We start from the raw sequence: 23,413 nt of genomic DNA on the forward strand, positions 1-23,413 counted from the left end.
GCCGGGACTTCGATGGCGTCTCCGTGCAGCACCGAGGGGTCCCGGGGAAACTGAGGCAGGCGGGCGGCATGCCAGCGGAGCGGAGGGGCAGAGCCGGGTGCTGGGGGCCCCGCGAGCCAGGGCAGCGGACGCAGCCCAAGGTCACCCAGGTGGTGCCGGGCCCCGGAGCCGGGCAGCGTCAGGAGACCAGGGATGCTCTCCAGGCCGCGGCTGCCTCCGGCAGTGACTCACCGCGCCGCGCCGCTGCCCAGCTCCTCCGGTTACAGGCGCGCGCAGGATTGCCTTACAGGGACACGCCGGCACGGCCGGCAGCGGGCACCGACCCTCGCTCCCCATCCAGCCCTCTCCGCACCTCGGAGCGAGGCCTCCCCCCGGCAGCGTCTCCCGCGTCTCCCCGCGCCCCACTTTGCGGGGAGGAGAGCTCCCGAGCCGCTCGCTGACGTCCTGCCCGGGCACCGGGATGCTGTTCTGGAACGCAGCGAAATAATTAAAAACTCCTCCATTTCCCCTTGCTCATTTGTGCTCCTTCAGCCTGGATTAATGGGTCTCCTCTCCCCAGCACAGACTCATTCCTTATTCCTAATAGGCCATAAATCCAAGCCCCAAAATAACCCCGGCTTTTGCCCAGGCCTTGTGAAATATTTATTCTCTCTCCCCAGCCCCCCTGCCCTCCGCCTCCCCCCGCTCCAGCTCCTCTCCAGCGATGGGGAAGGGAACTAATCGATGGCATCGATCAGGGCAGAACCGCAGCTGCTCCCGGCGGGAGACGGGGGAAAGGGAGGGAGGCAGAAACAGCTGATGTCGGCAAGCAGACAGGAGCCTGGCGGGCGCACGCACCTCCGGGTGCCCCGGCCCCACGCGGGCGCTGCCGGCCTCGGCCGGGCTCCCGCGGCGAGACGCTCGCTCGCAGCCGCCAGCCTCCCCCCGGTCCCCTCCCCGAACCCGATTCCCTGCTCCTACGGCTCCGACGCCCGGCTCAGCCAAGGCGAGGGGTGCCGGGAGAAACCCCGGCACGGTCAGCGTCCCCGAAAGCAGGCGCCGAGTGCAGAGGGAAAGGCTGGAAGACGCGGGAGGAGGCCGCAGCAGCCCTCCTGCCTGCAGACCCTTTGCTTGCCGGGCTGCAGCCCACCGCGGGGGGAAGCGCGGCGAGAGCGAGGACCCGGCGTTTCTCGGCAGGAGCCGAGGGAGGCAGCAGCCTCCGGAGCAGGTCCCGGCCTTGCCCGCCTCCCGCAGCACGGGGGGCAGAGCCGGTGGCGCTCGCCGCACCCTCTCGCCCGCTCCCCAGCTGGTGCCGGCTGCGGAGGGCCCCAGGTGCCGCTGGAGACCTCCGCTCGCCTCCCTCCCGCTCTCAGCGAGACCCAGGCATCGCCCAGCTGTCCTGGAAGCGGGAGGCGAGACAGGAGGCGACAGTGCCAGCGGGGGAGAGGAGGGAGCAGGCTGGTCAGCCGGGCGTGCAGGAGCTTGGGAAAAGGGTAAAAATCAAGTCTTTTATTCACCCACGCACCCCCCCCCCAGGGCGTGACATCAGGGAAAACGAGGTTGGAGCAAGGCCTCCAGAGCCTACGTCTAATTGCGGTGCGAGGGACTGTCTGCAGGATGCTTCTGTGCCTCAGTTTCCCCCAGGTGAGAGCGAGGGGCTGGATGCCCGCCGCGGGAAGCGGTAGGCAGCCAGCAGACGTCAGCCTGCTGCTCGCTCCCAGAGCGCGGTGTCAGGAGCCTCCCGGGGGGATCCGGAGCATCCTCGGAGCGACACCGTCCCCCACTTGGACATTTTCCTGACGTGAGCAGAGGTCCGGCGGCTGGGACGTGTCATATCACAGCACATCACTGCCCAAACCACCAGTGCAGGACACAGCCGGAGCCCTTCCGAGCAGCCCGGCGACCTGGCTGCACAAAAGCCTCCCCGAATCAGGCTGCAGCGCAAGGCGGCTCCTTGCAGCAGTCGCAGCCTCCCCCCGCAGCAGGCTGCAGGCACGCGGCGCGCGGCAGCAGGGGCTGCAGCCCCCGAAGCTCCCAGGAAGGTTGTTCTTCCCATCTGCTGCTCTGTCATTAGCAAGCAGCACCGAATTTACTGCTGTCAGCACTGCAGAGCCAATACAGCTGCACAACAGCAATACACCCACTTCAGCAGCTCCCCTGCAGCCTCCAGGGCTGCCAAACCGAGCCGGGAACGGAACGGGAGCCAGATCCAAACCCGCTCCCCCAGCGCGGTGGAGACCAGGGCTCTCAGTACCGCTGGAACCGGTGTGGAAAGGTGCAAGCTCTGCTCCCGGCTGGGTGTAAATCAAGGGCTGCTCCACGGACAGCGAGGGATTTGCACCGGCTTTACGCAGCCGAAACCCAGCCCTTTTCTCTCGGCTTGGGGCACCGCCCGTTCCTCATCTGTTTGCCTTTGCTGCGTCTTCGAGACGTTCGTAGAGAAACAAGTGTGCCAGTTCTCAGCACACTTTAAATGGGCTTTTATTTATTCACAAAACAAACCCCCAAACGTATAAGAAAAGTGGAAAAACTGGAATATGCACAAGCTATTATTAACAAAGGAATTGTACAAATATAGGACCAAGTGTGGATGAGCGAGCAGCCGGGACCCGCTCCGTGCCATCAGGCAACTCCTTCCCCTCCCTCACACCCATTAAACAAAAATGAAAAGACTGTTTCACCACTTTCCCGGCAGAAGTCACAAACGCTTCCTTGCAAACGCCGAGGCTCGCGCTGCAAAGGGGGCAGGCCGGGTTCTTCCACGTGATCTGAGGACGGAAACGGGGCTTTACTGCCAAGGACACCGGCCTGGGGAGGCGGGAGGAGCACGCAGGCGCCAGGCGGGATGGGGGGAAGACCCCCGCGTTAACACGGTGGGGCTCGGTGCTGCCTCACCACGGGGCACGGCTCCTCCAGCCTCGGCCGGGACTTCTGCGGGGCCCTGGGGATGCACCCGCCGGATTTGGTTCCCCCGTCCTGATTTTTAATGTCCAAGCTACCGAGGGCCGCAGCTCGGGAGGAGAGGGGCAGGCGGTCACGCCAACGGGGCGCTGCTCCCTCTTAGGAACCTGCTCCCACCACCGCGCTCGCGGAGTTCGGCTCCTGCAGCACTTCGGTATTTTGGAAACGCGACCTTCGTCCCCAGAGCTGGCAGGGCAGGTGGGGGCCCCTCGCTGCCCAAAGCCCCCCCAGCACGGCCACCGGAGAGCTGCGCCGAGGCCGCGGCGGGCGCCGGCGCCCGGGGCGTCACCTCTGCCTCTGCTCCGTGCCGCCGCGCGGCGATTTGCTGTCTTTCCTCCGTTTTTTCCTTCGATAACTAGCCCCTGCCTGCCTCACACACCGCCGGTCGCCCTCATCGCGGAGCTCCTGGGAAGGGGCAGCCAAATCCCGCCTCGGGGGCGAAAGGCAGCGGGCAGCAAGCTCCAGCAGCAGCCGGTGGAAGGGACCCGGGGAAGGACGGGGCGGCTGGGAGAGGGGAGCAGCGGCGCGAAGGCGCCTCCTCCCCGCTCGGCCACATCCAGGGACGTTCGGCAGCGCGGGCACAGGCGCGAGGCCTCATCCCGCGTCCGCCGGAGCCTGCGGCAATCGGGAAAACGCCCCAAATCCCCCATCTCCCCTTACGGCTTCATGCAGAAGCGCCGGGGAACAGAGATCTCGGATGAGATCCCTGCGAACCGAGCCGGGTTTGCGAAAGAGACGGCGGGAGAGGAGCCGAAACGGCACGAGGAGCCACCGCTGGCAGCCAACGAAGGGGATGGGGCTGCAGCCTAACAGCCAGACCCTGCCCTCCCGCTGCGTGGAAGTTCGGGAATACTTTTTCTTGTTCCTCCAGCCAAAGTGGGAGGAAAAACCTCGTATTTTGATTCCTGGGGGTTTTGCAAAGCAAACTGAAAAATGCCAGCAACTCACTTCAGAGCAGCTGGAATCCTCTGGGCTTTATTTCAGCCCTGTTTTACATTTTCCAAGCAAAATCTCCACTCAATTTCACAGCAGAAAATCCATTTTTCTCTCCTCATCTTTTAAATGAAATGGGTGAAACCGACCAAATTTCACACCAAAAACTGTTGTTTTTTTTCCAAAGGCGGTTTAGTGGGAAAGATTCAGCCAATATTTTAGGAGCGGTTCTGGGCAAGGCCTGGCCTTCACCCAGCCCTTCCCGTCCGTCAAGCTCCAAACCTCCACAGTGTCACTAGTGGGGAAACTGAGGCAGAGATGTGAGGTGCCCCAGGTCTCCCAGCTGATCGCTAGCCCAAGAGCCTGGGCCTGTTGCTGCTACGGTGGGTGGCTCCCACTGGAGTGCGAACAGAGCCAGCGGAGCCTGGTTCCCACCAGTGCCTGCCAGTGCAGATTCTCTGATGTCTCATAAAGCGTTGAGCTCATTAGGTTTTCCCTCAGTAGAGGCCCCTCCCTCCCCCAGCTGCCTATTTTAAAGACATTAATGGGAACACATCAGCTTGGAGACCTCTACCCTTCTGTCCAATTTGGGTGAAGTCAGCCGGCAGATTCATGAGACAGAGAGACACACTTACGGGCGCAGACAGCGTGATTGCCTAAGCCTCATTTCCCCGGGAAACTGGGCTAGAAGCGCACCTAATGTCTCATTTGAATGTGCTTGGCGTTGGCTCCCTTCCATTTGATTTATATTCTCGCTTCTCTCCAGCTAGATTAAAAAGCCCTTTTGCGTCCCCTGACTTCTCCCCAGCAGGTGCTCCTGCACTCCGGGTCACCTCTCCGTTTCCTTCCAGAGACACCGCAGCACCTGGGGCTCAGCCCCTCTCCGCTAGGTCCGACCACCAGCTCTCAAGGCAAGTCCCCGCTCTGCTTCTGGGCGCCCTTCCCCGGTCTCCGTCCCCTCCACCGCCTGGCCCCCACCTTGCCTGTCCCAGGGCTCAATCTCCCAGGCTTGCCCGCGTCCAGCTTGAGCAGTGGGCGAGAAAACCCAGGCACACGGGGGCTCGCAGAGGGGAGGACAAGAGGAGCTCCAGGACGGGAGCTGCCCTTTTGGGAGCCAGGGGAGCCCTGCCCGTGGACGCGCAGCTCGCCCCGGAGCCCGGCTGCGGATCAGTGCCCCCCTGTGCCGGGCAGTGCCCCGCTGTACCTGCGTGAGGTGCCTGCGGGCAGGTCGTGGCGGTCATAGGAGGCTGCAGAGAGCACCAGCGTCTTCTGAGTGGTCGCAGTTGTGGACGTCCCAGCGGATGTGGGAGCAGCGCAGCAGCGAGGCCTCGTTGCCCTTGCACTTGAGGTTGTCGAGGAAGATGTAGCCAACGCCCCGGCCGTAGCGCGCCTCCCCCCAGGCCGCCACGGCGTGCCCGCAGCCCAGCTGCCGGCACACCACCTTGGCGTCCCTCAGGTCCCAGGCGTCATCGCACACCGTCCCCCACTGGGACAGGTAGAAGATCTCCACGCGCCCCTCGCACCGGTGGCTGCCGTTCACCAGGCGCAGGAACCCTGCGGAGGGGAAACGGTGCTGGGTGGCGAGACAGCGCTGGGACAGCCCCGGCCAGGGTCCTCCAGGACCTCTGCTCTCCAGGGCTACTTGCAGCCGCAGGATCTCAGCCCTGCTGCCCTGGGACAGGGGAAGAGCAGAGCTGCTGCTCCTTCAGTCCTTCTTTATTAATACCAACAGCCAACTGGACTGATCTCCCACGGCCGGTGGAGAAAGGAGCTCTGCCCAGGCAGGCCACGGCAGGGGCAAGAAGAGACCAGGTCTCCCTTGCCTCTTCTAGGCAGCACCTCCAAAGCAGGGCAGATGGTTGCTGCCCCTCGCAGCTCTGGCACCACCTCCTCACAGGCAGGCAAGCAGAGTGCACAGGGGATGCCCACAAATTACGTCAAAGCCAGGTCTGACCTCAAAAGCATTATGGTGATGAAAAACAACATGGCACGGCCGTTGGAGCTGGGAAGTGGGTGTTCAGATTCGAGAACCAGACAGTTTCTGTTGCTGGCTCAGCCCCCTTGATAAATCATGCCACCTCCCCACCACTGAGCTATCTGCCTGGTCAGCCTCTCGAGGACACTGCGAGAACTGGGAGACTGTAACAGCAAGTAGCTGTATCGCGCTTTGAGATCCACAGCTTAACAGCGCTAGGAGAGCCATGAGGACAGTTTTTCTCCCCCACACAACTGGGCTGCTTCAGATTAGTGTTTCAGGCACTATCAAAGCTGCTGGCCTCTACCCAAACCACTTCCATTTCCACCCTCTGCCAATGCATAGCTCCAGACCTCTCCCGGGGCACTCTGGCACTCCTGTCTACGCAAGATACCTACCGTCCTCGGGATGAGTTGGGGCCAACGTGGTGGTTGTAAAAGCAGCTTCTTGGAAATCGTCTCCTGAGTCATCAGCACCTGGCACAGCAGGGAAGGGGTGAAAAAAACAATTAAGGAGATGTCTGTGCTCTCCAGGGTCAGGTCAGAGCCCCAGCACAAGCAACGTGGGGCCAGCAGAGGACAGGCACAGCCCAGCCGGAGGCAAGTGATGCGGGAAGTCACAGTCACCGTGTTTATAGCCTCAGCGGGGGAAGCACCCTGTTAAAGCACGGGCAGAGGCGTCACCATGCTTCAGCCACCAGCTCCAAAACATCTAAGCAGTGTGGTCCTCTGCTTGTAAGGAGGAACCCCAGACCAGCCTTTGGGGTCAAATGAGGCCCTCCCCTTGGGGTTCACATTCAAGCGCCCACATCCCACCGTACTATTTTAGAGGACTCAGCGAGCAGGAGCCTGCTTCCCACGGCCAGCCTGTGTGGGGCTGAGACCCTTTCCAGACCTGTTACCTTGTGGGATTTCAAAGCTGCTGAGACGGACTTTAAGGGAGCCCCCCCGGAGGACCCCGACACGGCCCCAGGCCATGCGATCCGAGGAAGCTGGCAGCCCAGGCGGCCTCGCTGCAGGCCACACCGCCGTGCCAGGGCGACGTCGGCGAGAGCAACCCGCCTCGGTCGCGGCAGGCGCGCGGGGAACAGCGGGCGGCCCGGGGAGCGGCGCTGGCTCCGCACGCGGGGGGACGCCGACGCCCGCCGCTCACCTCGGCAGACCACGCCGGCGTCCTCGTGGTGGCCGCAGTTGTGCTGCCCCCAGCCCAGGTGGAAGCAGTCGCCCAGGCGGGCCTCGGTGCCGGCGCAGCCCACGTTGTCCAGCAGCACGGGCCCGCTGCCGTAGCCGAAGTAGCCGAGGCCGGTGGCGGAGAGGGCCGCGCCGCAGCCCAGCTGCCTGCAGACCACCTGGGCGTCGGGGAAGTCCCAGTCGTCGTCGCAGACGGTGCCCCAGGCGCCGCGGTGCCGCACCTCCACCCGCCCGCGGCAGCTCCCGTTCCCGTTCGCCAGCCGCACGCCGCCACCTGCGGGTGGGTCCCGGCACGGCACAGCGACGCCGCGCACCGCCACCGCCACCGCCACCCGCAGGCTCCCCCCCGGATCCACCCCGCTGTCACCCGGCGCCCTGGGGTGGCCCCGGGAGATCTCCTGGGGACAGCGGATACCCCCCGGGAGCCTGCGGGGTAGCCCCCGGGAGCATGGGAGGCATGGGGTGACCCCCTGGGGTGTGGGGTGACCCCCTGGGGGTGAGGGGTGACCCCCCGGGAGATCCCCTGGGGAGGGGGGGGTGATCCCCCGGGAGCATGGGAGATCCCCTGGCAGCATGGGGTAGCCCATGGAGGCATGGGGTGAGCCCTGGGGGTGTGGGGTGACCCCCCGGGAGATCCCCTGGGGAGGGGGGGTGATCCCCCGGGAGCATGGGAGGCATGGGGTGACCCCCTGGGGGTGAGGGGTGACCCCCCGGGAGATCCCCTGGGGAGGGGGGGTGATCCCCCGGGAGCATGGGAGATCCCCTGGCAGCATGGGGTAGCCCATGGAGGCATGGGGTGAGCCCTGGGGGTGTGGGGTGACCACCCGGGAGATCCCCTGGGGAGGGGGAGTGATCCCCTGGGAGCATGGGGTAAGCCATGGGGGCATGGGCTGAGCCCTGGGGATGTGGGGTGACCCTCTGCGGGTGTGGGAGATCCCTTGGGAATGCGGGGTAACCCCTGGGGGAGTGGGGTAACCCCTGGGGGAAGGGGGTGAGCTCTGGGGATGCAGGGTGAGCCCTGGGGACATGGCAGGTCCCTTGGCAGTGTAGGGTAACCCATGGGGGCATGGGATGAGCCCTGGACATATGGGGTGGGCCTTGGAGACATGGGAGATCCCCTATGGAAGCATGGGGCAGCCCCTGGGGGAGTGGGGTAAACCTGTTGGGGAGTGGGGTGACCCCGAGAGTGTGGGGTGAGCCATGGGGGGGTGGGAGATCCCCTGGGGACAGGGGGTGAACACTACGAGCATGGGGTAACGCTCAGTGGTTATGGGTCACCCCCGAGAGCATGGGAGACCCTCCGGGTGCTGGGGGATAACCCCCTGGAGGCGTGGGGGGAGCTCTGGGGGCGTGGGGCACGTTCCCGCTGCAGCCCTTACAGCTGCCCTCGTGTTGGGGCACGCTGAGGACGGAGCAAACCACTCTCGAGGTTCGGGGCTGCGCCGGCACGGCCTGGGAGGGCGTCCGTGCCGGGTCCCGCGCCGGACCGGCGGCAGCCGCGCACTTACTGTCCTGCTCTACGGTGGGGAGAGCGGTTGTGATGACCTCGGTCGCCTGGGAGGGCTGGTCCCGGCCGTCTGTGGCTGCTGAGCCAAGCACAGGGACACACGCGGGCGCTGGGGCGCAGCACCCGCAGCTACGGCACCCCCTGCGCCCGCCCCACGTGGGGTGCTCGCCCTCGACGGCTCCGGGGGCATCTAGGCACTGTGGTGGCCCCAGGGAAAACTCCCGCGGGGAGGAGGAGGAGGAGGAGGAGGAGGAGGAAGAAGAAGAGGAGGAAGAGGAAGAGGAGGAGGAAGAGGAAGAGGAGGAGGAAGAGGAAGAGGAGAAGGAACAGGAGGAGGAGGAGAAGGAAGAGGAGGAGGAGAAGGAAGAGGAGGAGGAGGAGGAGGAGGAGGAGGAGGCGGCTCGCTTTTGCCAGGCATTTCCCGGGGACCTGGCCATGGGGAAATGCCAGCCAAGAGCCCCGTGCCGGAAGCCACGTGTGTGTGGACGACGAAGTGCCCCGTCCCGGCTCTCCTGGCTACAACCCAAGAGCGAGCCTGGTGGCTGCAGGCCTCCTGCTCGGCCCGGGGCCGGTCAGCCTACCTGTGGCTGTGGCAGTGAGCGTCTCTTCGTACTCCAGGGCCACTGAAGTGGTGAAGGATGTGACGGTGGACATGTCCAGCCCTGCAGTGACGCAGAGGGGCAGAGGTTACACGTACGGGGAGAAGTTGAAGAGCAGTGAACTCTCCGCCTCTGACTCCAGGGTGCAGACCAGGGTGCTTCAGGTAATCCAGGGTAAGGAGGCAGCAGGTTAGACCTCGTTCATCCAGCTATCCCCGCTGGCACCAGCGTGGTTTTGCGTTAGTGCTGAGCTGGTAAGAGAAGGGCTGGAGATGGTGTTTCTCAGGCTCAACCCACGCTCGTGCCAGGGTTCCCACCTGCGGCGCCAAGGAGACCCTCGCTTTTTCGAGGCTTAACATGCAAAAGATTTATCACCCCCACGCAGGCAGGGTCCACAACAGCACTGCACAGCAGCGGAGGCCAGGGGGGCAGGCGGCAAGCTCTCCAAAAACCTCACGCCTGGTTATTCCTGGGTCCCACGGAGCAAGGGCAGCGCCAAGGGGCTGGAGGGCGGCTGCCCCACGAGCTCCCTGCCCAGGCGAGCTGCCAGGCCGGCGCTTCCCGCTCCCTCCGCACCCAGCACAAAGGATATTTGGGGAAGAAAGGAACAGCCTGAGAAAATTGCCCATTTCTCCCCGCATCAGCCCCTTTGTTAGTTAATAGTGGGAAAGCGAAAGTGACGGCACTTAGTGCTCCAGTCATTAGCCATGATAATGAGGGAATTCAAGGGGATTATTAACACTATAAATGGTAATCAGTGGATAATGACAGAAATACATAATTTAGAGAGGGGAAGAGAAAGGCAGGCCGGGCCTGGCTGAGCGCCCGTCCGCTGACAGCCGATCACTCACTTCCGGACCAAGGCAGCTTGTTTTCCACCAAACAGAGCAGGGAAATCGCAGGCAGGCAGAGTCATTTCCCTTGCAAATTGCTGCTCAGACATGTCCCTGCCTCTCCTGCTCTCAGTGCTGTGTTTTATCCTCCTCCTGCGTGCCAGCATGACAGCAGATAAGGAAAAAGGATGCTTCAGCGGCCGAGAGCCTAGTCAAGGACCTACGTTCAGCTCCCTGCACGACCTCGGGCACATCGGTGTCTCTCTGTGGCTCGGTTTCCCCTTGGAGGCCGAGAGGTCCCCACTTTCCCCCCCAGCAGGGTAGTCCTAACGGCAATGTTCTGCTCCATTACCTGTGCAAATGACTCCAGCATCCTCGTGGTGGCCGCAGTTGTGGATCCCCCAGCCAAGGCTGTAGCAGGCAGAGAGGAAGGGCTCGCTGCCGTCACAGTTGACGTTGTCTAGGAGGATGTGCCCGGTGCCGTAGCCGAAATAGGCATTGCTCTTGTAATCCAGGGCTTGGCCACAGCCCACCTGCTTGCACACCACGCTGGCATCGCTCAGGCCCCAGTCGTCATCGCACACGGTGCCCCAGTTCCCGCGGTAGAAGATCTCCACCCGGCCCTGGCAGCTGTCGGTCCCACTCACCAGGCGGATGCTGCCATCACCTAGAGGACGACAGCACGTGGTGAGAAGTGTTTTGCTCTCACCCTGGGGCAGATGCCCCCGTGTAATGATCCAAGGGAGCTTGGATGTGGCTGTGCCTTGTGATGGCAAAGAAGCTGGCCTGGAGCTTGGAAGTTGGCTGGAAAAGGCACTGTTTCCAGGCAGCATTATTGATGGGAACCTTGATAACCCTCTGTAATAGGATTTGACCATGGCAGGCACAACGTGGAGTCCCCAGAGGTCTTCCCCTCTCAGCCAGAGGGTTTGGGCTGATTTATGGAGGTTTGGAGGGGAAGCAGATATTGGGCTCATGGAAGGACCTCAGGCAGGCAGGGTCCTGCATGAAGGGCAGCAACGGCGGAGCAGCTTACTTTCCCCATGCTGCACCGAGGCTGTGGCAGTCCTGCTGGTCGGTCCTTCGCTTGCCTGCGTGGGTGACAGCTCTGAAAAGGGAACCAAAGAGACAGCATCAATTTCTGCCTGCAGAAATCTGTTCGGAGGTGAGCTGGAAGCGGTGCCCCTGCTGCGACCGCAGGCACCCACGCACTTCTGCTCCGCTGCTCCTCCCGCACCGGCGCCAGCAGCACTGCGCACGTGCTAGCTAGCATGCTGCCCAGCGCATGCACCCCACCAGCCTGCTGAAAGCAGAAGGCCTTGCACCAAAATGAAACAACCCCAAGAGGCAAAGAAAGAAGGGTTTGTGGTTGCATGGTAAAGAAAAGGCTCTTGGGGCCAGGCTCTGCCCTGCAGGCTGGTGAGAAGTTGTACCTCCGCGTGCCCAGGGGCACGGCACAGTCACCGGGGCTAAATGATAACGCCAGGGCAGTCAGGGGTCAAGGCTCTCGCCTCTCAAGGCACTGCATTCAAAGTCACGGCATTAAGACAGAAAAGAACAGTAATCTCTTAATTTTCCTGATGCTTTCATGTATATTTCTTTTGACAACAAAGTTGTTTCAAGCAACTGTGATTCCCATCCTATATCAGCCCCCGATTTACCGGCTGTGCTGGTAAAACTTTCTGTGGGCTGGGGTGGCAAACTGGGTAGGAGAATGGAGCCAAATTATACAAGAACTGGCCACAGACACACAAAATGGCTGAGGGGAATGTCGCTGGAAACCCTGTCCGAACCCCTTTGCTCACAGAAGTGCTGACAGCGTGTGAACAGCTGCCTGACTTCATGCTTTTCTCTGTAACCGCAACAGCTAGAAAGCCGGCTCTTTAAAAGCAAAGCTGATGTAACGGCACTGATCCGGGAGCCGGGACATCACAAAACACCACAAAATATCACAGACCTCAAGCAAACATGGTGAGAACTCGCAACGCTGAGCAGTGGCTGGTTGACCACGTCCTTGTCCCGGCTCAGTGACTCTCGCAGTGGTTTTCAACAAATCACATAGCCTTTCTGCCTCGCTCAGCCTACTGGAACTTGGGAACAAAGATATTCCCCTTCCTGCCCATGGAGAGCTTTTCTGGGAGTCCAAGATGGCTCAAGGCCTCTCCGCAAATTGAATTTTGCTGCCCATGAGGCCAAAGCCAGAGTGCTTCTCCCACAGGACCACAGCTGATGCTGAGATTGCCTGTGCCTTGCTGGCTGTCGGTTCAGTTTGGGAATATCGCAGGAGGGCTGGGTACGGCAGAGCCATACGCCCTGGGCTCTGAGAGGGGCTGTGCCACTGTTAGCGGGATGCACTGTCCCAGCTCAGCCACACTTGGGTCTGCGTCCTACGGGTCCCACTGTCCGGCTGGTGTCCCCGCCTCCACGCTGCACAGGGTGAGGGAGCGCCTCACTCAAAGATCGGCTTTGCCCGATGCTTAGGTTAAATCCTGCATCTCCCCCGAGAGCCCCCTCAAACCATACCCTCTTAATGACTGCACACTTCACAGCCTAGGTCTCCCTTCACCAAAAAACACCTAAAAGCTCAAGCCGCTCCTCTCTCCCTAGACCCACCTTCCCCAGCTCTCTTTTTCAGTCCTTTCGTGTTTCCTCTCCAGCTGCATCTTCAGTCAGGGTTCCTCCCTGGCCAGCCCAATCCATAACCTCCTTTCTCCAATCACTGCTAGATCAATCCATCAGTTGACCCAGCAGCCTCCCTTTCCAACCCTCCCCCTTCTCCAGGAAATACAGATTCATTGAGCATCTGCAGCTGTGGCCAAGCTCCGGGTCTGCACATCCTCACATTTGCCAGTGTTTGATGCTAAAACACAGCAGACGATTTTTATGCACTGTATATCTGATGAACAAACTGCATCGCAGTGGTAAAGAGCAAATGTGTATGGTATGTAGGGGTTGACATGGAGGTGTTCCACTTTCACATGTCGAGCTCAAACACTTTCCACTTCTTTTCTCACCTTTAGGAACATTTCCTACCGAAAAGCTCAGCAATTCAAATAAAGGCAGTTAAGAGGTGAAAAAGCACTTGGGCAGTGGCTGACTCAGAGCCAGCAGCGTAGGTGGATACGTGCTCTTTCCCCACGGATCACTCTGGAGAGGCTGAGAAGTCCCTGACCTGGGAGTGATGAGGAATACAAAACAGGCTGGTCACCCTAAGGAGCACCAAACTGATGAGCTGGAAGATGACCTGGATTGAAAAAGGGGGTAGGGAGAAGACATAGAGAAGGTTTGGCTGATCCAGCTTCAGAGGAAAAAGCTCTGAGATATGACTGCTGGGCTCCCCCCGAGTGCCTGTAGACACCCAGGCTTGTAACACTGTTAGCACCCCCATCCCCTCCTCGCCCCAGGGGAACCAAGCCTTGTTACCATTGCACATGACAGCCACATCCTCGTAGTGGTAGCAGTTGTGGATGCCCCAGCCGTGGCTCCAGCACTCGCTCAGAGCTGCCTCCCGGCCCTTGCAATCCACGTTGTCCAGGAAGATGGGTCCGCTCCCTTGGCCAAAGGTCATGGCGGCGGGGAGGGCGATGGCATGGCCACAGCCCAGCTGGCGACACACCACGTTGGCATCCACGATATCCCAGTCGTCATCGCACACCGTCCCCCAGGAGCCGTTGTAGAGGATCTCCACTCGCCCCTGGCACCGGCTCGGCCCGTTGGCAAGCCGTATTTCTGAAAGGACGGTCACACAGAGATTGCTCAGCAGGCAATGAGCTAGCCCCATGGCTAGGAGATGGCAAGCATGGAAGACCATTCAGCAGATGTCACAGAGAGGGTTTGAAGCCTTTCTGAACCAAATCATAGGTTTCTGCTAACGAAACTAAACAGGTGACTCCATTAGCTATAGCACAAGTCAGCTGTTAACTTGCTGCTACCCACCTGATGGTGAGGCACAGGTTTCTGTTGGAAACAGCGGATGCGAATACTTGATACATCTTTGCATAAGTATTTGCACCAGACAAAATATCACCCCACCATCTTGACTACTAATGGCCTGGGAAACTACCCAACGGGAGAAGAGGAAAGCTATCATGTGACATCATGTGATGACATGTGACTTTGGTGACAAGTGACACGATGCAATTAGCAAATTGTTATTAGTCTCAACAAACATGTCCAGAGTTGTTCCCAAGTGGGAACTGGTGGCATGGAAATGATTTCTCAAAGTGCTGGCAAGAGGGAACATGCATGTAAGCGACCCTGACTTGCAACGTCAAGGGAATTATTCACTTGGGCATGATGAATGACACAATGACAGGCAGTTAGCAGGAGGTGGTAAAATTTTCCTCTCATGATAATAAGCAGAATAGGGATAATAAAGAATCTCTGTTTCCGTGCTGTGAAGAAGTTTAGCTTTTTGTTGCCGTTTTTTTGTTCAAAACCAATATGCTTTCTTTTTGAAATTCCCTAACCCCTATTTTTAACAAAAATGCATTTTTTTCAACTACAAAACTTTCCAGAGAAAAGCAGCTCTAAGAGGAGACTCTCACCTGGGAATGGCAACAGAGCAGGCTCAGAGATGTTGCCTGAAACAGAGAAAGAAAAGGATTAGATCTCTCCGGTGTCCTTGCAGCAGGCAGAGGAAGGAGGTAACTCAAAGAATGACGGCAGCAGTGATTCAGGAGGGCATTGCTGAGGGCCAGCAGAGCCCCTACGGACCGACCATGTGTGCTCTCTAGAAGTCAGCAGCTCTAATCCCAGGAGCGCTTCCGCTCTCCTAAGTAACCTGCTTTCTTTCCATTCAAGCTAAAGGGCTCTCTAAGGGCAGGATTTGTCTTGCAGGCTCTTTGTAACCATCAGTCGTCGCTGAGTAAGGGATGACCTTTCATGGGGAGCCCCTTCTTAGCACACTGCTACATTTTACAGACCACACTGAAGTCCAGGTGACTGTCCAAGCTTCAGGGACAAGTTTTGTTGTCCTGGATTGGCCAGCGTTATGTTAGCAGAACATCCCCTGTATCTGGGCATCCTGACACTAAAGACCAGGGGAGGAGGATGCTGGTGGGACCTGCTGGGTAGTTACAGGTGTAAAACTAAGGTGCATCCCCAGGGCTGCTAGACCTGTCTTAACTCATGAAATCAGCCTTGTTGCAGAGCCAACACACCACTCAGCTCCTCAAAACACAGCACAGAAGCAAGTACTGCACACTGCTGTGCTGCACGTCTGCTGGAGGGGGGACATCTCCATTCGGTTTGCTTCTGAGGCCTCTCAGATCCTGCCTTTGATCTCTCCTGCCTAAAACAATTAATTGGAGCTGATTTTGGAAGCTCTGAGCACTTGAAATTTCAGCTTACTTGTGCCTTCCCTTTTCCACAAAGATCTGAGGTTTGTAAGGAAATAAAAAAGAAAAATCCTACACCAGAACATCATTTCATCTGCTTCGCAGATGAGGAAGCTGAGGCAACAGCATGTGGTGTGAATTATTTTGGGTCTGCAGTGGCACTGTCCCACAGAAAAGAAGAATTCAGGCCTCTTAGTTCCTGCCCATGTGCTGCAACCATTAGATTACACATCCCCCACCACTGTCCTAAATCTTAGCTCACCAGTGCTCGTGCAGCTCCCTGAAATCCTTAGATGAAACGTGAAAGAGAGGTGCCAAGGGTTGCTATTAACAGCTTAATGAAACCAAGCTGCTCTCCTGGCTCACGCTTGAGAATTGCTAGCTTTCAGACAGAAGGAGCCTTTTCTCTCCCTCTCTCTCTCCTTTTTTTCCTCCTTCCATTGTTTCACTGCCAGCAGCTTGTATTATGAAAATGGTGACTGACAGCAGCAGGCCCAAGTGGATTGCACATGGGGCTGGGTCTCAGGAGACTTCATTTCTATTCCTGGCTTTGTTGCTGACTTGCTGTGAGACCTTGGGCAGCATATTTCCTCATCCTCCTTCCTGGTCTCAGTTTCCCCATCTGAAAAATTGGGGGATGAGATGGGAATGAGGAGAAATGATTCTGCCTGTCACGGGAAACCTATAGGTGATCTACTGATGGAAAATGCACTGGGCATTCCTATATGTCTTTTTTCACAATGCAGTCAGTAATACCTGCAAGCTGTATTTTTATATGCATGTGCCAACACATCCATGGAGCCACCCCTGGGGTGGAAGAAGGCAGCCCTTTAACACAGGAGAATTGCAGGCAATCACTGCTGCACCACAGTGTGCAGGTTAATGCTTCTGCTCCTGGCGTCATCCTGCCTGATGAGCAAACCAGGGCGAGATCTGTTTTCCAGTTCACATGAAGGGCTGCAGCTCACAAACACCAACTGCTCTGGCTGCGCTGAACTGACGTGGAGTGACACAGGTGTGGGCCCATGTCCTCTCACCGATCGCCCCTGTTGTGCTGCTTTGGGATGTGCCGCTACCTGGCACCTGTGGCTATCAATGTGGTCAACTGCTTGAGGTGGAAGGTGACAGAGAACCAGGCCCCGAACCACTACCCAGCAACCACGATCTTCACACACAGTGCAGAGAGACTTTTGTCTCCCGAGCAAAGAAATGTGCTGGTTACAAGTTACAAATACACTCTCAAAACATCATTTTTCCTGTGCAGTGTCTTACACCCTTGTCACAGCGGTGTGAGTACCTGAGGGACCCGCTAGCTACAGTTTTCTCAAGGAACCAGAGAGAAAAAGGACTGAAGACCCTCGGGACCCTTCTCCCTCCTCCACAGCAGGGACAGCCTGGATGTGTCCTGGGAAATGAGAAGAGGCACATTAAAAACTTGACCTAACTGGAGAGAGAGTGAAGAGGAGCAAGCAGAACAGACTCGGCCAAGAATTATCTGCTGGTAATTGATCCCTTCTGGTAACTGGAGCCCAGGATACGCTGCCAAGGTTTTAACAAGAGGCTGCCTCAGAAATATTCTGCCGCAGCCTGCAATGAGCTCTGCGGAGCAGAAAGAGCAAGCGCCGGAGAGAGAAGGGCCTCGTCATTTGTTCTCCCAATTAAACAAAACTGCTTTCACGTAACTGGTGGAGCAGGCAGCACCCCAGGGCACATGTAATTTGTAACATCCATTGGCTAGGGCTGCTTGTCCCTCCTTCTGCAACACTAGCAGAGCCAGGGCAGAGCTGGTGTAATCAGGGGATGCTGGAAAGTCAGCATGAGAGTTTCTTGTTCCCAGCTGGCTCAGGAAGGATAGCACCAGGTTTGCGATATGCAGCACACCATCATGCAATATGTAGGGCTTTCCTTCAAGTCCCTCTCTCCTGGAGTCCTGGGATATAACAGAAGTCTCACTTTCATTCAAAAATTCCTAACCCTCATGGCTGAAAAAATGATTGCTCACTACTCACAGATCGGAGGGGAAATGGAAAGCACCAACATTTATTCTATTTCTTTCAATCTCCTGTTTTTCAGCCAACCTTGGCATGTTAGGGAAGCTGGCTCAGGGGGGGTTCTCGTGCTTGATGTCGGCCAGGCCGTGTCCAGCCCCAAGAGGGGTGAAGGGAGTGAAGGCTTCGGGGAAGCAGATGGATTTCCTGGTGATTTCTGCTTTTGTGCTCAACCCTTAGCATCTCTACTGGCAGGTGAAACAAAAAGAAATCGAGCTGCCGTAGGATTTTGGCTGTCTAATTCTCAGCCTTCTCCCACCAGCGTGAACAAGCAGCATCCAGAGGCAGCCGAACATGGGCAGAATATAATCCACACCCAGATCAGCTGGATTTTAAATAAGAGCTCCGGGAAGCGCCCTCCCCAGCAGCCCTGTACCCCAGGGGTGCGGAAGGAGCTTTCCTCTGGCAGGGAACGGAGATGTCGGGAATAAGCAGAGTAACAGCTCCACCCGGTGGCCCAGCTGCTCTCAGCTCCCCCTCCTCTTCTGCAGCTAAAGGACTATTTGGACATAAGACCCCTCTTGGCCTCAGTTCTGAACGAAGCGGGGTCCCCTCTGCTCCCTCCTCGCTGGGGAGCTCCCAGCACAAGGGGCAGAGGATGGGACGAGGCTGGAGGAGCCTCTGCTCCGGGTGTTTCAAGGCACGGTCAGGAGACAGCGGCAACGCTAGGATCTCCTTGTTGGGGTGCCTTGGGGGAAGGCGTCACCTCCCTCCTGCTGCCGGACAGATCCTACGTCCCAAGCTCAACCTGGCATGAGCAAGCTGTGGATTCCCCTTCCACCCCCACCATAAGCAAATCAATGGCTAGGCACAACCCGGGACCCCGGTTTTGGTCTCTGACCGGCCCAGGAGCGTGGCTCAGGTGTCACAACCCTGCCCTTCCTCTCTGCAGTCCTGGGCAAGGGGACCTGGCACATGGAGCATCAGCACCTCGGCCCGGGCCCCTCCGTACCTTGCTTTCAGCGTGTCTGAGGCTCCCACCCGCACACATGCCCCACCAGTTTGCAGCCACCAGGCCTAAGCCCCCGCACTGGCAATTCATCTGGCTGGCTCTTCTCAGCCAGCGCCGGGCTTGCAGGGACGAAAGCACAGACCTAACCTCACATCCAGAAAGCCTCTGGCCAGAAACTTTGACTCCAAAGCCCTCCTCTCTGTGCTACACATTCCAAACAAATTAACCCCCCCCCCCGCATTAATTATAGCAACCAGGGGCCAACCAATATACCCTTGTTGGCTCTGTGGCCCCTTTTCTTACACCTGGCTTGAATCAGCCCTGTCCTGCTTGTTCCAGCTCTGTCTCTTCTCCCTGGAGCAACAGCATAAAGGTCAGATCCTGTCACTCAGGAGGCGGATATCACAGCCATGAAAAGCAATATAACATGAACCTGAAGGGGAAGGTCAAACACATGAACTCACCGTCCCTTTTGCCTTGTTAGGATGTGGCCTGGCAGAGCGTTAAGTCAGCTACAAAAAAGGGCTGTCAAGGAAAGACCTAGAGGCCCCATGAGAAATGACAGTAAAACAACTGTGTCACTGTAATTATCACTTAGCAACAAGAAGCATGGTCTAGGATTGAGATGCCATCCATTCCCACAGCTCGCCGCCCTGCCTGGATTAACCGCAGATGCTGAGCAGCACCAGCTATGGTCAAACACTGCTGATCCTTCCAGCCACCCCAGCTAAACGCAAGCAGGCTGGTGAATCGGCCAGCTGCCGCAGCGTACGACCTGCTACACGAGCAAAAACTGAACTCCACACTGGGCTGTGTGACCAGTGATTGACATCTGCCAAAGCACCTGCTTCAGCCGCAGAGGGTAGCGCCCAGCTCAGAGACAGGGTACGCAACTGGGAGAGGGTCCTCTTAAACTGTCCCAGCATGAATCACTGGAGCTCTGGGAGAGACCCCCCTCCGCTCCCACGAGCTGGAGGTGGGAACGGGTGAAACCAAGGAAACGCACGGAGAAGCCAACTCACTGAATGAGAGGACAGGGAAGGACACGGCAGTGTGAGCTGCTCCCATGCTGAGAACCTGCTCCCACGTGGACTGGACTCCTTGGAGAGATATAATTCAGCTGCAGATCACCACTGCACCAAAAAGGTGGAAAGGGAAGGCTTTTTAGGAGGAGTGTTTGACTCTGTTTGCATTGGTTTTTAACACCTATTCCACTCCAGTGCCTAAAAAGCAGCAGATGAAAAGGGCATTGTGCATTGTTAAATACTCAATATTCATGCCCCTTTGGTCAAAGTCAAAGCTTTGAAATACTCATCTAGGAGCATCCTCCAGCAAAGTCAAGAGAGACCAGAAGAAATATTCCTGGTATTTCTACATTAATGAGGAAACATGAAAATGATATTTTTGCAGAATAGAAGAAGCCTCCCGGGTTTCTCTGATCCATCTTCACAAAGCAAAAAAAAAAAGGAACTAGCTCAAAGTAAACACAATCCCTTTCAGGGCACATTTATAAATAAACCCACCAAACGGGAGGACAAATCGTCCTTCATTATCGACTTAGTTGTGCCCATTCACGAAAAGAAACCTGAGAGTCCGGAGCACTTGGTTCCTGCCTACCAGAGGTTTAGAGTTACGAAGTCCACAGCAAATGCTCCAGTGGGGAGGAGGCGGCTGGGCTTATCCTCACTGCGCGCAGCACGCTGGGGGAGAAGGTACAGCATCAGCTGAAGCACAGACAACGGCCCCTTCCCAAGACCATGAGTAAGAAGCACGGTTTGCTGCCGTCAACGCCACCCTTCGAGGCAGCTGAAGGGTTGGCACACACACACTTCAGAGCAGAGGCTGCTGCAGGAGCGGAACAAAGCAGAAAGCTCATTTGCAAAGGGCTCGGCGGGTTTCCACGCAAGCACGGAAGACGGCTTTGCCTCTTGCTGACAGGGCAGTGGCACAGAGCCGGACCGGCACCGGCCCGCAGCATGCCAGGGTGTCAGAGAGGAGCCGTGCTCAGCTCCGTGCTGCCAAAAACCTTCAAATGAGACCCGGGTCTGAGCTGAGAGGATGCAGCACATCGTGGGCAGCGTGTGCACAGAAGCCCTCCGGGAGCTGCGTGCGCAGGCTCTCCGGGAAGCGCGGTGCTGCCAAGGCTGCGGTCAGATGCTCTGGCAGCTGAGCCTAAGCAGTCTGCAAGGAGCAGCCTTGGAGGCTGAGACGAACCTGCTCTAATTCTGCACTGAAACGGGCTCCCGGGGGGAGTCCCTGCGCCTCGGCTCAGGGAGCAGGCACTGCAGCCAGAAGAGGAGCTCCGGGAATGGGAAGCACCAGCTGAGGGGGTGGGAACTTTTAAAACTGATTTAATCCAATTACAGTGTCTGACTACACCTTAATTGCCTGGCTTCGAGCTTGCTTTGTCTTGTCTTAGCTTTGTTGAGGCAGAAAGGTTTTACCAACTGCATCACTATAATTATACTGATAAAGTCAAACCAGCATAATTACACTAACACGGCTCTCGTGTGGACCCTTTCAGTCTAGAATAGGAATAGATTTTTCCAGTTTAACTTAAATGCTTTCCAATCAGCATAAACAAGATTGAAAATCACCAGTACTCCCGTCTGAGAGTGCCCACCAGGAGCAATTCGGGATGCCGAGCCTAGCCTGTTTCCTTGGGAGATGCATACTCATCATGCCCATCTCCTCTGCATAAACGGATTTCGGCAGCTCCTGTCCCTTGGCTGTCAGCACCTTCTTGTGAACCGGGAGTGCAAACAGCCCAGGGGCCCACATCTGCACTGTTTCCATCACCAGTAGCTGCCTGCACCAGTTACCAGCCAGCCCTGAATGCTGTGCTTGCCATCACACATCATTCATGGTGGAAGATAAGAGCTGAACTTGCTCCCTCTTTCACCGCCCACACTTAATGCCGCTAGGGACATCATGGCATTCATGCCTGTGCCTCTGCATCAAGAAAATGTTACTCAGCAGGCCAACAGCAAGGCCAGACGGAAGATCTTCAGTGCCTAAAATTCATCCCCCATCCTGCTAGACGAAGAGAGAGCTCACCAGCCGGGCCAAGGAGGAGGAGTAGCGCAGCTGGCATCAGGGGCACGTGCAGCACCCAAAGGCCTGGCCTCCACGCTCTGTGCCCGGTCACTGGGCAGGGACCAGTTCTCATTTCTGCTCTTCGTTCGTCCCACAGATGGTCGTTGAGCTCTCTCAGAGAAGTGGATAAGAAGTTGTCCCTGAAACAGGCAGACACCAGCATTAGCAGTCACAGCAGCAAGGTGGGGGACAAGCGCTTTGCCCTGCTGAGGGCCATGCAGGGCTTGCAGGCAGCTGCCTCCCCAGCACTGTGTGCCATATATGACATATATATGACACATGGCCACAATGGACAAACTGAGGCACACATTAAATGAGTCAATGTCCTGTAAGAACTGGGAAAGGACTCCCCACCCACACCGGCCTGAAAGGCACTTCCCAAGCCACTGAGTGGCCTTACTACCCCGGGAAGTCACATCATGCAAACCCTGTTTGGAAAGTGATGGTGCTCCACCTCATGTCCAGTTAGGCTTCCAGCCCCTATTGCCCCTCCTGCGAGGCTGCTCCAGGCTCTCACTGCTCTGTTGGTGAGAGACCTTCCCCTAATTCCCAGCCTGGCTAGATGTGTGGCCAACCTTGTGCTTTGCCTTAGGCAGCTCATCTCTCTCTGGTGTTCACCTCCCGGTACATTTCTAGGGACCATGCCTATTTCTTCTTCACGTGTGTTTTTGAGGTGAAGAAGTGATCTCTTCCCCTTAAGAAACTGCCTCCCCATCCCGCAAGCTCCCAGACACCTTCTCAGCACTCTTTTCCAAGCTGCACACCGTTCCCTGTGAGGCCTCCCCAGTTAGTGCCTGCTCACGTACTGCACTGACTCACCCATCCAGCACATCCTAACAGTACATCCATCTCTCTTCAAGGCTCTGCCACTGGGTATCTTGCAGTCACCCGTGATGGATTAATACACTCAAGGGCTCTCTCCTGCATGGCTCATCACTAGACGCAGATGGTCTTTGAGAGCTCCTTTTGAGAGAAACCAAGAGTCCAGGCTACCAGCCCATTCCTGTGCTAACCACTGAACACAATACCTCCCTTCCTCGGCTAGCAATTCCCGGGAACTTGGGTGCTTTACCCGTGAGACCCCACTATGTCCCCTCTCTCCCCTTTGGGAAGAAGAAGGCAAAGGCATTTCTGTGGGAACACAGATCGGATATGACAATGTTATTCATTCAGCGGGGGGAAGGGAGGAGACGCAAACCCCCTTGGGACAAGCTCAAAAGCAAACAGGAGAATATCAGGGAGAAAATGAGGAAGAGATTAAAAATAATAAGATGCAATTTCCCCTTCATTTAGTGCTCTCTTCATAAATTACTGTCGAAGTGGTGAATTTCTAGCTCTGTTTAATTTATACTCTCAAGGGGACCTGGAGAGAGATCTGGCTGGGGGCTAGATTCTGCTCTGCACTACACCTTTATAAATCCAGAGCAACTCCGCTGTAGTCCAGCTGATACCAGAGTGACTGGGAGAGCATCACGACCTGCTGGAGGAGTCCCATCATATGGATGCTATCACATGGAGGCTGTAAAGCTGGGCTGTAACTTTCAGATAACTGGAGGTCTGACATTAGACCCTTCAGTCTACATGAAGCACAAGATTTCCTGAAGTGATGGGCACTTGCTGTTACTGCTTGAGGCATTTACTGATGGTCAGAGACTTTGAAAATCAGGCCTAGGTTCCCCTCTGTCTGGACAGAGGGCCAAAGTCTATCTTTGGAGACTTGGGCCCCAGGCTGGCTGCACCACGAGACACTGTGCATCTCCTCCCTTTCCGACTGGTCACTGCCCCACAGCCCATCTTCAGCCCAGGCTCCCTTCAGACCACTGGTCCCGTCCCTTTCAGGGCCTGGCTGGCCCACGGAAGGACTTACAGTCACTTTCCTGCCTGATTCACTTCATTTTCAAAGCCCATCCCTGCTATGCCACTGAAAGCCAAGGGCCTGGTGGCCAGCTGCCCGGCCAGCAGACTCCTGCTGCTCGGTGCGTGGGTGCATGTAACGGCACA

General features: G+C 57.5%; 1 protein-coding gene across 1 annotated transcript; it reads right to left on the minus strand.

Annotated features, from left to right (window-relative positions):
* Positions 1-2,447: 2,447 nt before the first annotated feature.
* Positions 2,448-13,758, minus strand: SSC4D (scavenger receptor cysteine rich family member with 4 domains). The gene is made up of 9 exons (XM_026063628.1): positions 13,401-13,758; positions 11,014-11,085; positions 10,330-10,644; positions 9,127-9,207; positions 8,302-8,624; positions 7,001-7,436; positions 6,247-6,324; positions 5,078-5,427; positions 2,448-2,747 (listed from the first exon to the last, which is right to left on the minus strand). Exons 1-8 carry the CDS (start codon positions 13,756-13,758, stop codon positions 5,111-5,113), a joined length of 1,980 nt encoding a protein of 659 aa, XP_025919413.1. The 3' UTR covers positions 2,448-2,747; positions 5,078-5,110.
* Between the last annotated feature and the right edge of the window lie 9,655 nt (positions 13,759-23,413).

This window comes from Apteryx rowi, unplaced genomic scaffold, assembly GCF_003343035.1.
Source record: "Apteryx rowi isolate R43461 unplaced genomic scaffold, aptRow1 scaffold_20, whole genome shotgun sequence".
NCBI classification, from domain to species: domain Eukaryota; kingdom Metazoa; phylum Chordata; class Aves; order Apterygiformes; family Apterygidae; genus Apteryx; species Apteryx rowi.

Excerpts from the sequence above, each read along its gene's own strand:
- SSC4D (XM_026063628.1), bottom strand. The coding sequence starts at position 13,758 with ATGGGGCTAGCTCATTGCCTGCTGAGCAATCTCTGTGTGACCGTCCTT. Across the intron at positions 11,086-13,400 it reads TGTGGCTGTCATGTGCAATG|AGCTGTCACCCACGCAGGCA; the intron begins GTAACAAGGCTT and ends TTCCCTTTTCAG. Across the intron at positions 6,325-7,000 it reads CGCCGGCGTGGTCTGCCGAG|GTGCTGATGACTCAGGAGAC; the intron begins GTGAGCGGCGGG and ends CTGCTGTGCCAG.